This window comes from Hemiscyllium ocellatum, chromosome 7 (assembly GCF_020745735.1).
Source record: "Hemiscyllium ocellatum isolate sHemOce1 chromosome 7, sHemOce1.pat.X.cur, whole genome shotgun sequence".
NCBI lineage: Eukaryota > Metazoa > Chordata > Chondrichthyes > Orectolobiformes > Hemiscylliidae > Hemiscyllium > Hemiscyllium ocellatum.
This window is the reverse complement of record NC_083407.1, coordinates 56,463,433-56,477,483: the sequence shown is the minus strand read 5'-3', so window position 1 is coordinate 56,477,483 and position 14,051 is coordinate 56,463,433. Positions and strand designations below refer to the sequence as shown.

Below are 14,051 nucleotides of genomic sequence, written 5' to 3'. Positions count from 1 at the left end.
TTTTCAAAATTGATATGGATCAATCCCTTTTATTATCTTTTCATTTCTTGTTAAAGCCAAATCTACATTATTGCATTTCATTGAAAGCCCACTTTGTTAAATAAAGACATAATAAAATCAAGCCAGATTTTAATATGATACATGTTTGTCCTACATTAGCATCAGCTGGAATCAAAACAGAGGAACAGTAAGGGTGACAAGGGCACAGAATGTACTCATGATCAGGGACTTGGATGTTCATCACAGAGTGGCTCTTTAGCAACACTTCTGACAGAGTTAGAGGAATCCTAAAGACATAACTGCTAAACTAGTCTGCAGCAGCTGTTGAAGGAACAAGAGTAAAAAAAACAGTTTACCTTGTTCTCATCAATCTACAGATGCATCTGTCTATGACAGTATTGGTAGGTGCTAAGTAACACAGGTGTGACGTAACAAGAATCAAACAATCTCCTCATGACATTTAGTGGCATTACCATCAGTGAATCTCTCTGACTGTCAACAACATGGGGGTTACCATTGAACAGAAACTGAGCTGGACCAGCCATATAAATAATGTGTTTTATAAAACCAGGTCAGAGGCAAGGAATTCTGTGATGAATCAATTGTATTCTGTCTCCCTGGTGCATGTCCACTATATACAAACTACAGCTCAGGTGTGTGAGAGAATACTGTGCACTTTCCTGGAAGCTCCAACAACACAATTTGATATTATCCAGGATAAAGCAACCCAGTTGATGTGCACCCTATTCATCACCCTCAGCATTCACTTCCTTCAGCATAATGCACAGTAGGAACAGTATGTAGAATCTGCAAGACATCTGCATTGCAGTAACTCCCAAAGTTTCCTTTGACAGCAGCTTCCAAATCCGTGACCTCTATCTCCTAGCAGGGTAGAGGGCAGCAGATACATTGAACTACTACCACCATCTGTGAGTTCCTCTCCAAGCCACACATTTGGAACTAATAATCACTATTCCTTCAGTGTCTCTGGGTTATAAATTCTAGAGCTCCCTCCCCAACAGCACTATAATTTTTAGAAGGCAGCTCACCACCGCCTCAAGGGTAATTAGGGATAAGGCAGTAAATACTGGCTGAGTTCAAAACAACTACATCCCATGAATGAATAAAATTAAAGTCAGAGATGTATGGATTAAACTTTGTTTGTCAAAACACATTCATGCTTTTATTCCATCAGTTTATATTACAGCCGTTGATTCAGTGTTAAGCAGCTTCAATCTGACATCAGAACAAAGCTAAGTGCGACTCCTGGATGGATCTTAACTTCCTCCACATGTCAGGTTGAATCTGTTTTGGTGTCTTTTTGGTGCTTTGCATTAAATTCACACTGCAATGGTAGTGTCAGTGGAAAACTGTTTTGGCTTCTCATTCATGCTAAATTTGTGGAGTGTGTTTGCTTAGTGTGTGTTGGGAGACAGGAAGCATCATTTTGTCAAGGAGGAGAAAGGAGAATGATATGATTGCTTGCTTCATTGCCGCTGTCTAGCTCTTCTGTTGTGCAGTGGATTGCTGGCAATTTATACATTTGAATTTGAGTTTTAGACATTCTCTAACATCTTAAAATCCACTTTTTAAATCGGTAAACTTTAATTCACTAAAGTTGATCTGTTCCATGAGCAAGCATCTTGATTGCTCTGTCAGCAGTTTGAGTTGTACAAGAACTCCTCACTGATCAGCTGTTTAAATTGCCATTTTGCTGCTTGAATTGCTCAGTTTCCACCTTCAGATGTAACCATAATTAAACTGTCAGGATTTCCACCTACTCAGATTTCATCATTAGAAGTGAACTTCAGTGTATTAGTCAGCAGGATAATTTAAGCAAACCAGTGCTTCCAGCATTGGAAGGTGGCAGAAGCCAAGAAATACAGTGTGCACCTCCTGGATGAGTGGAGCTCCACCAACCATGAAGAATCTTGACTAACCAGCAGCTTGCTTGATCCGCAACCTTCATTCAGAACTGGCGGTCTGTACTATTTACAAGATAAGTAAAAAGTCTTCATGGCTCCTTAGACAGTACTTTTGAAATCCATCGCCTCTATTATCTGGAAAGTTTAGGGCAGCAAATATAATTGGAGCATCACCACCTGCGAGTTCCCTCCAAACACCTCGCCATTCTGACTTGGAAATATATTGCCTTTCTTACATTGGGTCATAAATTCTAGAACTACCTCTCTTGACAACATTGTAGGTTTGCCTGCACCAAATGGACTGCAACAGTTCAAGAAGACAGCTCATCCCCACCTTTTCAAGGGCAACTAGTGATGGGCAATAAATGATGACCCAGCTAGTGATGCCCACATCCCATGAATGAATTTGAAATAAAAACTACAGAGGAATTATGTAGTTAGAATATCACTTGGTTAGTAATATGTAGGTCCAGTCTAACATTCTGGGGACATGATACAAGACCCTAACAGCCATTCCCTTTCTTTAAAGCAAAGTTATGAATCTCATAGGATATTTATATTCATCAATGAAAGAGTTTCAATACTATGTCACATGGAAATATGTCACAGCAGTTACAAAAATACATTCCAAAGGTTTAGCTAACAATTTACTATGTAAAATTTAGTCAACTACTATCCAAACATTTGGTGAATATCTTTCAAATGGTGTTAGCAATCGAGCAATCTATTTTGTGGAAGTGCATGGCAGTGTTGCAATGAACCATTCTTGGTAACATTAAAATTATTGTTACTGTGGGTGACAGTGTTGCAGGATGTCAAAATGTAAATTTATGTTGGCAAAGAATAATGGAGTGAACATCTCAGATCAATGCTAATGTTCACCAATAGAGTTTTTACTCTGGAATACCAGGCACCTGGAATTCAGACTCTGTTTAATATGTTACAATAAACTGCAAATTCAGAAGTTTGTTACAACTGAGTTGGACAAGACACAGATTACTGTACGCAGTAAACTGAATGCTTCAGATGTGGTTTAAATTCAAAAATTTAGTAGAGTATCACTTGTCACTCACTTAAAATTTCAAGCTCAGAACAATAAATAACCAGTTATGTACACAAACATCTTAAATTACAGTATTCCCATGTGACCTCAATCACTAGACAGATTAAAATTTTCACATGATTTCACAAGATTGTCGTCACTGATAAGCTCAATTCACTGTTTACCTTTTCAGAGAATTTTAATAATACTTTGACGTTGGGAGACTGTTCGATTATAATATTATTGTCCCTATTCCTTCTTCACTTGTTTAAAATCATTGAATGTAGAGCTTTCATATTACAGAATCATAAAATGATATACACAGATGGTTTGAGCTTGGAAATACGTATATGAGTTATCTATGAATTGTTGATGCTTGTGGTGCTTCTAAGTTGTTCACTGCTTCCTTCCTTGAGATACTGCACTTACCCCAAAGCTGAGTGCTGTGGACATATTTAATTTATTGAATTTGTACCAAAATTATCTCCATTGCTTGGACTATACCTTGAATGTGGAAAACTATGTCATATAATGTTAAGATATTCTGTTTAAATTTATAAAGTAAATGAAAAGATCATTGTATAGAAAAAGGAGACAAACTGTTAAGTCTTTTGTTCTGCACTTATCAGAACAAAATTGGAAGAATACCACATCTCAAAAGGAATACCAATTTATTGCTTGAAAAGTGGGTGTTATTTGGTTGGTAAGTGGACTCTGATAGAAGCATTGCCATTGAGAAATCACCAGGGAGATGTTAACTGCCAAGCTTCTGTTTAAATTCAAAGTAGGCAAGTCAATTCTGAATGGGCAAGGCATTGCCACCCAGCAGGAAATGGCTGTCCCCAAAATTTTTATTTAGTTGTGAAAAACGCAATGTGTGGTTGTATTCTTTCTGTTTACAAAAGACAGGACCTCGCATGCGAATGCATGCAGCTCTAGCATGTGCAAGTGACCCACATTGTGAGCTTGACAAATCATCTTAAGTTGGTTGTTAGTGTAGTTCTTAACACAATTGAGATTGCCCAATTAGATAGGATATGGCAATTGTTGAGCAATGTTTTGAATTTTGCAAGCACGGTCTAGTTGACAATACATTGTCTCTTGTGAAAAGTCCAATTGGTGTGCTGTTTGAAATGATCCATCAGTGGTTGCAATGTAGAGCCTACTTACTTAGCACCCCTGTGGCACTGAAATTTCAAATACCACATTGCTCATTTTTATGGGAGACAGAATGTCTTTTTAGTTACCTGGTAGCATATTTTTAATTGAGAACACTATGTATGTTGCTACTGCACTGCAGCAGCATGAAGTAGTTAGTTTTACCTGTTGTTCAAATTTTGAGACACTTTACCCTTTCAGAGTAACTTGAAGGTTGACTGAGCACTTTTCAGGAGGAAAGTGGTGACGTTAAGTCCATTCATAAGTTTGTATGACATTAGAGAACAATAATCTAGAGTAACAAGATGGCTTTGATACACCCTATTTTGGAATCAAGTTTGAATGGTGAACCAATGACTTGGACAATCTCATGGTGCTTGGAAGAGACTCAACACATATGGTGATCAGTGAAGGTAGCCCTGTAGGGTTGGGACTTTGAGCTATAGGGAGAGGCTGAATAGGCTGGCGCTATTATCCGCGGAGTTTCGGAGTCTGAGGGATGACCTAAAAGAGGTTTATGAAATCGATGAGAGGCATGGATATGGTGAATAGCCAAGGTCTTTTTCCCAGGGTTGGGGAGTCCAGAGCTAGAGGATATAGGTTTGAGAAGAGAGGGGAAAGATTTAAAAGGGACCTAAGAGGCAACTTTTTCAGGCAGAGGGTGGTGCGTATATGGAATGAGCTGCTAGAGGAAGTGGTGGAGGCTGGTACAATTATAGCATTTAAAAGGCATCTGAATGGGTACATGAATAGGAACGGTTTAGAGGGATATGGGTGAAATGCTGCCAAATGGGACTAGATTAACTTAGGACATGTGGTCGACATGAATAATTTGGACTGAAGAATCTGTTTCTGTGTTGTACAGCTCCATGACTCTATGCTATAGTAGAGAGCCCATTCATGGATTTCCCAACTAGCAAGTTGAGGAAAGCACTTGCTTGACTGCTTGTGTTCAGGGTGAACTTGAGTGCAGGATGGAGCCCATTAACACTTGTAAGGAAACTCTTAGATGCAGCGACAGATGAGTCACTTGGTATCAAACATACCTAAGGGGTAGTAGGTTTCATGTCATTCTATTGAGACATGTTTCTCATGGAAAACAGTGAAGTTGTTAGATTTGATTATTGGCAACTTATTCTATCAACCACACAAAAAATGTCCCTGTTTGAGATTTGACTGAGTTCTATTCCACAGTTATACCATATCTGTCCGTCAATGAAACTTCATTCTCCAGCATAAAGTCTTAAGCTATTCTCATGGCTTTCTCTCTTTGTTTTCCTTTTCTATCCGGTTGTTTTTAACTCCTGAGTTAACTTTCATGACGCAGGTACTCTGGTGATTCCTCTGTCCAATGCTAGATGAATTTTTCTTATAAGCTTTGTTTCTTCAAATTGCACACAAGTTTGCATTCTGCACAGGGAACGATAGACTGACTGTCTTTATCTCCCAGCTCTGTCTTTCTGTCAGGTCAGTCTGCAAAAACCTAAATATCAGGGCCTGGAATATTTTAAGAAACCTGTAAGACGACCAGTAATCGCTAAGAATTCTTGTCTTCTCAAAGTCTCATCTCCATAGCAGTGTGAACTGCACTGACTTTGTACCCAGGCAGTTAATTAAAATTTCTATCTCCAAACAACCATCTCTATTCTACCTTAAAGCTAAATAGGTAAGTTTAATACATAACCATTTATAAAATGAACAATTCTTACCATCTTCCTGGGAGTCTTGGAGTCCAACAGTTAACTCATGATCATCACAGATGCCCTTTCCATTATCTACAGATGTGAACATCTTACTCCTTCTTTCCGTTAAAATGACTTAGCTTGTTCTCCAACACTTAATAACTAAGTTATCCAAGCTTATTGTTCGGCAAATTTCAGAACCAGTCACATGAGCCATACTTTTCTCCATTTTATCCTAAGTTAAACACATTGTTCCAAAACATAAAAATCTTTTAAATCTCTAATTTGTAATAGGAGAGTGAAAGATGTGATGATAAGAGGTCTGAATGTTAGAAGGACAAGGATAAGAATTTCAGTAACAGCAGGGCAAACAAAGATCTGAACTGGGCATTGGAATAAAATGTATATTGCTGGGCTTGTTAATGATGGATGTAGGGTTTAAAGTTCAACATGGGCTCCAGGTAGCTGGCGAGATAATAGGTTAGTTGGTTCAGCCTAAGAGAGTGGCCAGTAGAATTACTGACAAGGGAAATAGAATTTATCCCTAATACTAACTTAGATAATCTTATAAACAATTATTTCGACCAGACGTATGATTTAAATATTCTTTTAACATACATGAAAGCTTTAACGATTTCATTGTAACATATTGAGTCTTGTTAATTCAGTTTTGCATTTTACATCTTCCTTCATTGCAGACGTGTTGAAAATAAATTTTGGCATCGATATATTTTCATCTTTACAACCTGTCTGTTTTTAATTTCGATAACTTCAGTGGACGGGATGTAAGACAGTTCACAATCAACTACAAGCCACCTGGTGAGAAGCCAGATCAGAAATCATGCTTATTTTTCTGCTTTGCTTCTTGTGTATTTTGTATTTCAGAGTTTGCACAAAAAAACATTTGATTTTGTTTCCCTTAATAAAATGCTGGTGAACTTAACATTTTTAAGGATATTTGCTATTGATAGACCTGATACTTATTGTATCTACTGACATAGTACCTTTTTCACTTCTTCTGTTTTCTTTTGATCAAAGTTAACTATAGTAATTCATCTAATTTTGCTTCCTTCATTGACCTAACTAAGATGATACCGTTCAACAATTATTCTGCTAAGGACTTGAGGATGAAGTAGAATGAATGATGAGTTGAGAAATTTGAAGGGGAGACTCCATGCTGAGATAATCAATTATCAAGGCTATTTTCAATTCCATAACATGGAGCACACATGAGTGCATTATTAATAACCAATCATAGCTGTTCGTTCAGATAGAAAGAGAATATCTTTGTTTGTTCTTTTTTCTCTCCTTTTTTTTCTGCCTCTCTCCATCCAAACAAATTAACTAAAACCTTATTCAGCAATTTAAATGTATATATGTACTTTTATATTCTCAAATTTAACTTTGGAATGTGGTTTAAGCTTTAATTATGTGACAGTTTCTACAATCAATCCAGTTAATATTGTGTCAAAATGTATGTACTTTTGGTTAAACTTCAGTAATTTTGAAAATTGAATTTACGTTGAAGACTGGTTCAGTAGTAGAACAAGTAAAATCTTACTTTAGAAGTCTTGGAATTTAATTTCTGGTGCATGGAGCTTAAGGTGTTAAAATGAGAAGCAGGTGCTGCATTTCTACAGTTGGACAGGTACTGTTTAATAGAGCTTGCCTTCTCGTTATTCCCTGTTCTGTATTTTTTCAGTTAGGCAAGTAAATACTCATGAATGCTACATATAATGACATTTTTAATCCAATTATATTCCAAGCATCTGTGGTAACTAAAATTGTTAAGGTAATATAAAAGTAGATTGTACATATATAGTGTACTGGTCCATAAAGTGCAACTTTATAAATATCACAAGTCAATCAAATTGTATAAATATATATTAATCTTTGTAGGAATGACCTTTGAAAACTTCATATAATACAACTGCATGTGTCAGTGGTCTTAAATGTCCTCCAGAATACAAGATCTTGCTGTTTTGTATTTGTTTGAAAATAACATGTCCTCCAAGGTGAATGGCTAGTAATTGGATGAAACTTAGTATGTATCTCATACACAAAAAAAAACTGCATAATAATGTATGCACATGAATGTATATAAAGGGAAAACAACTATTAGTTGATGTAAATTTTAATTTTGAGATCGTTATTTCTTATCATACCAGGAGTTGATTTAATAGACCTCATTTCTAGTTATATATGTACAATATATTTAGTTGTAACGTTTCATTACTTGGTTTACTTCCTGTTTGGAAAATGTCTGTAACATGTATCTTTATGATAAGTTTTAATAATTTTCATTACAGACATATTTTGTTTCTCAATTTTTCTATTTATAAACAGGTTATATTAACTTCTGTAAAATTTGTTTACTTGTAAAAGATCTTTGATGGAACTTATTTTTGTAATCTTATTACAGAAAAGGAAATGGCATTTCGTAAGATTGTTGGAGGAGCAGTTTTTCTTGGGGGTGGTACCCTGACAATTTTAGGTGCCTCCCACATAATAGACTACTGGTCATATCAGGTAAGGTTATATTTTGGCTTCAAAAGCTTGTGTCAATTCTCTCAGGTGTGATATGGGCCTTTCAAGGCCAGGAAATTATTTGTGCTTGGTCTTTATTTCTGTACTTGAATGATTTGCTTGCATATGTTGAACAGCGTGTTGATTGCAGAGACCTATGAAACTGGACAGTAGCTGGATGTCAGCTAGCACTGTTAATGAGAAAGGAAGGTTTGCTGTGGTCAGTGTGTGTCTTAATGTGCATACATAATACATTTCAATTAAGTTGTGTTTATTCACATAATATCTTAATGCAAATACCCCTACATGTGTAACTTACACGTTTTTGAAAAGCTTTTTGAAATCTTTTAAAGAAATGCTGGTTAGGCAACTCAATACCAATGCCAACAGTCAGAGTTGGTGTGGCACATGAAATTAGTGCTGAACTAATTCCAACAGGTTACAAAATTGGCATCTGGCCTCCACCTCCAGTGAGGTGTATTAAACTTAAAGCTAAGTCTCTTAATTTTCTTTTAGTGCATCTTCAGCTGTTAATACAGCTTTCATGGTATGCCAGAGAGTCTACTTGCTTATCCATACGCAACACTTTATACTTATGAATGTCCACCTGCTTTGCAGTTTACCAGTCCTGTGCTCCTCATCCAGTACTAAATTCTATGTTCTCAGCAAGATAAATTTTTAAACTTTTGTGACTGAGCAGATTATTGAAATTTTTCTTTCTTCTAGTCCGTAATTAAAAAATTTTTAAAAACATAGCTTTTTATCATTCTTATTGAATCATAGAGTCACCTTAGCCTTACTTTGTCTCACTCGCTCTTACCGGCCTCTAGCTGAATCAGCACCAATGAATCTGATAACCAATATTAAAATTGCATCGAATTGTTGTTTACTTAGATTTAGACATTATCTTTGCATTGAGGCCATTGCTTGCCTGTGACGGGCCTCATGCTACCTGTTAGACTCCAATTAAACTAGTGAATTTGAGTACAGTAGCAACAGGTGGGAAGGACGTTGCCTGTATTCAAACACACAAAAGCCTCATCGTCATTTGATTTCTGGGTTAAAATCCGTGATAAAGTCACTGAAGGTCCAGTGTTCTATGCCGCATTATGATCTTCAAAGTTGAATTTATTGAATGGCATTTTATCTGCAGAAACAAAAAGGATATTCACCAACTGGTTGTTTAGATATGTACCATTGTTGGCGTAACTAATTATCATCCACAGGCAGTTAATATTTATAAACTTCTGAAGTCGTCATGTTTATCTTTGCTTTATTGGTTTTTTTGGTCCAGGCTACCTTTGTAAGGATGAGCTGGGAGACCAAAGTTTCTGCCAGTAATGACATGTTAATTTCTTAGAAGTTGTTTGACAGCCATAAACAACTGAGCTACTGAAAAATACGGTCATTTCAGCATTTTTACCTGTTCATTGCTGAAGGGTAGAGAGTGATGTAGTTAAAAGGTCTTCAAATCTGGTGAGCTGACACCAGTACTGAGGAACTGGGGAACTGTTGTTTTGGAACAGGTGTCTTTGGAACTATGCTGGGACCAGTGTCGTGTTGAATCAAACAGCAAGGACTGTAGATGGGGCCTGAAAATTAAATAGTAGGGGTGGGTAGGAAGTCAGGGTGGTGTAAGATAGCCATGTGGCTAATGTTAGCCAGAGGGTGACTGAGAGTAATAGAGCATACAGATAAAGCTTCTACCAGTAATTAGAGTTAGATTAGGGAAAGATACTGAAAAAAAACTAAAATTACAGGCTCTTTGTCTGAATATATTCAGTATGAGTATCAAGGTAGTTGAATTTACGGCACAAAGAGAAATAAACGTGTATGGTTTGACAGCCTTGACAGAAACAAGACTGTAATGTGACCCAAATGCAGTGAATCATAATTTTAATACAGTGTAGAAGGAAAATATTGTAAGACATGTATTTGAACCGTAGGAAACACAATGGTACACACAACAGCTTGGCAGGATATCTGCCTTCAATTTACAACATGTGAGAGACATAGAATTATTACCATGGAAAAACAGGAAAGGACATAGGCGGTTTGGCCCCTTGAGCCTGCCGTACAATTCAATAGGATCATGCTTGATTGGACATTCCTAATATCCACTCTCCTGCCCTTTCCCCATAACCATTGATTCCTCTACTGATCAAGATTCTACCTATCTCAGCCTTAAACATAAACAAGGACTCTGCCCCCACATGCTGTGACAAGGAGTTCCAAAGTCATGCAACCCTCTGAGAGAAGAAATCCCTCCTCATCTCAGCCTTAGATTGGCACAGCTTTACTCTGAGACTTATTTTATATGCCACATCCAATTCTGTCCTTGCTGAAAAAGAAGTCATCACAATTTCCTGACATGAAAATTAGATCGGATACCTGGCAACTGCACCTTGCTGTTTGTTTGTGCTGGACACTGTCCGACTGTGTATACAGCACATTGTCCCTGCATGCTTCATGGCCATTATTCTCCTTGATTTTTCACCCATATAAAGTCAGCATTGGTAAATCACTGGCCTTCGCACATCTTTGTGACTACTCTTGGATCAATTCTCCCACCACTTCAGCCCATTGAACACTTGACTTTGGAGCTCAGGAGCATCTGTGACTTGCATGTTTCTGTCAGGTTGCTTTGCATGCAGGTGGGGATCTACATCCCATGCAGTTGTATAGGATGCATCCTATGGTGTAAACTTGCTTTCTTACTGACCACTCACTTTGCATTTACTTGAAGGCTCCCAACCTTGGTTGCTTGCATTCCCTTTTAGCAAAGAAGGTAAGGCAGGCAGCTTGGAACCAAACAAGTTTACAACATAGAAGGGGTCCTTTGGCCCATTGCATCAGTGCCTATCTATTCTAGTCCCGTTTTCCATCACATGGCCTTAGACTTTGTGCTATGGCATTTCAAGTTGATCCAAATACTATTCCAATGTTGTGATGGTTCCTGCCTCAACTATCCTTCTCAGGCAGTGAGTTCCAGTTGCCTATCATTCTCTGGGTAAATAAATCTTCCATGAACCCCCTCTAAACCTCCAACCCCTGATTACTGACCCCTGTACTGAGTAATGTTTCTTCCTGTCTGCTCTATCAGTGCCCCTTTATAATTGTTACACTTCACTCACTCAAGTCCCCCTTCAGCTTTCGCTGCTGTAAGGACAATAACCCCAGCCTATCTAGTTGTGCTTTGTAGTTGAAATGCTCCAGCTCAGGCAACATCATGGTGAATCTCCTGTGCACCTCTTTAGTGTAGTCATATTCTTGTGGAAGTGCAGTGACCCGAACTGCACACAGTACTTTAGCTGTAACCTACTAACATTTTGTACAGGTCCTTCATAATCTCCTTAGCCTTGTATTCAGTGTCTTGACTAATAAAGGCAATTTTTCTGTTTGCTTTCTTAACCACTTAATCCATCTTTCCTATTGCTTCAAGGATCTGTGAATTTGTACATCAAGGTCCCTCTGACCCTCTGTACTTCCTAGAATCCTACCACTCTCTTGCCTTGTTAGTCCTTCCAAATGCATCCCCATAATCTTCAGGATTAAATTACATTTGCCACTGTACTGCCCATCTGACTAGCCTGCTCATATCATCCTGAAGTCGAAGGCTTTCCTCTTGCTATTTACCACACTGCCAAGTCCATGTTTGTGACCCACCCCCACACTCCCAGATCCTGCTCTGTATATTTCCAGTACAGATAACTTGTTTTCAACTATTCACACTTTCTGTTAACATCAGTTCAGCATTTATTCCTCTCCCAGCTTATCATCAGTAATTCTTCTGTCTGCATTGCAGTTTTTTATCATGTTCTGTCTCACTCTCCGCATTCCTCCCATCATCAGCACAAATGCTACCATTTCCCAGCTGCTTTCAGTTCTGGTCAAGGGTCACTGGACCCCTAAATGTTATATGTTTTTGGCTCCACAGATGCTGCCAGATCTCAGTTTCTCCAATACAGTTGGATTTTATGCCAAATACACAAATTTACTGATCAAACCTCTGACATTCATCTTTGGACTGTTGATATGTGAAACAAAATATCAAGCAATCCACCACTGAACCTGGAATTTCCCACTCGACTCAGACTTCCAGTCACAAAAACACCCTTTCACAATCAGCCTTTCGCATCTTTAATAGAGCTAATGGACTAATTGCCCTGGTCCCATGAGCTCTTATCATCTTGAACAGTTTCCAGTGCGTTGTATTGCCAAACATCTTACTGAGGTTCATGTAGACTACATCAACTGCATTACCCAAATCTCCAAGTTTAATCACTTCATCAAAAAGCCCAATCTTACCTGTCAGACATGATACAAACTCAGAAAATGCTGGAGAGGTTTGACAGCATTGGTGGAGAGAGAAACAGAGTTAAAGCTTTGTGTCCACTATAATGCTTATTCTAAATTTTGAATACAGTTTCGTGAATCTAGTAATTTAGCTCCATTCAAAATAACTCCTGTTTGATTCATTGCAAGCTTGTCAAAATAACTGTCAAATCTGATTGGTTATTGGATAAGTCATCATTCTCAGGAAAAACCATTTGTTTACAAACAATTTTTATGTAACCCAGTAATCAACATAAGAACTGTAATGGTTCAATAAACAAAGGTTCAAGATGCCTTAGATAGTGAACAACAATAGTTTTGCCACATTTTTCCCCTTCTGAGATTAGAAAAAGGAAGACATGCTGCTGTATAATTTTCCACTCATGCCTAATGGAAATACATTGTAACTTCAGATAAATATTCTTCCTCATTTACTTACTGGGCTGACCATGTGCTAGCTGCTTTGCCTGGATTCCTGTAATGTTTACCATTTTCATTTGGCATTTCTGTGATGTGGATGCCAACATGTGTAATATTTAACAGCATTTTCTTCCCAAATGTCTTTCCTCACTTCATATCAAATTGTGCTGTTAGTTTTATTTTGTCTCTTCTTTTCAAAAGCTTTATCAGAAGAAGATGGGCCTGCATCATTCTAGGCTCCCTCTGTGATCCCAAATCTCTCTCTAAACCTGTTTGTTTTCTTGTTCAAATCAGTCTCTGGGCTGGTGCTGGCCAAGCACCATACATTTGCATTGTTTCACACCTTTTAACAGTCAACTTTTATATATAAGTGAGGCCTTGCCTTCAACACAGGCAGAGATACCTGCTAAGAACCTCCTCCTGTTTGATTCATTGCAAGCTTGTCATTGTAACTGAGGTCCTTTAAAGTAGATATCAGCCCGATATGTATCCATTCTGTAAATTTCCAGGATCTGGACCAGTAAAGGACCAAAACTAGAGATGGCATTCTAAAGTATTCTAAATGTCCAAGAACTACACCAGCAATTTGCCTAGAAGAGAAGTAAAGCTACAGATACCAACACTTAACAACAAGTAGCGATAGACCCAACCCCACAATGAGAGAACGGAATCACAGCCCTACTCAAAAAAATTTCAGAAATCTGAAGAAATAAATAAGACCGACTTCCAAAAAATGAAACCAGACAGATCCAACACACCACGCTTCTACGGGTTACCTAAAATTCACAAACCAGGAGCCTCTCTCAGACCCATAGTCTCGCTACATGGAACACCAACTTAAAGATTGGCCAAGGAGCTACATCAAAGACTAAAACACTTAGTAGAAGGCTCACACCACTCCATCTACTCCACCCAAGAATTCCTGAAGAACATCAAAGACACTAAGATAGAAGAGGATGAAAT

General features: G+C 37.9%; 1 protein-coding gene across 2 annotated transcripts in view; it reads left to right on the top strand.

Moving 5' to 3' along the window:
- Nucleotides 1-14,051, top strand: part of gpd2 (glycerol-3-phosphate dehydrogenase 2 (mitochondrial)) — a 128,814-nt gene that overhangs the window by 25,900 nt on the left and 88,863 nt on the right. Inside the window, exons 2-3 of one of the 2 annotated variants that reach the window (XM_060827232.1) lie at nucleotides 6,506-6,626; nucleotides 8,230-8,336. In XM_060827232.1, coding sequence (XP_060683215.1) covers nucleotides 8,238-8,336 — 99 coding nt within the window. In that variant the 5' untranslated portion in view covers nucleotides 6,506-6,626; nucleotides 8,230-8,237. The remainder of the gene's footprint in view (nucleotides 1-6,505; nucleotides 6,627-8,229; nucleotides 8,337-14,051) is intronic. The other variant, XM_060827233.1, reaches the window with a different exon arrangement.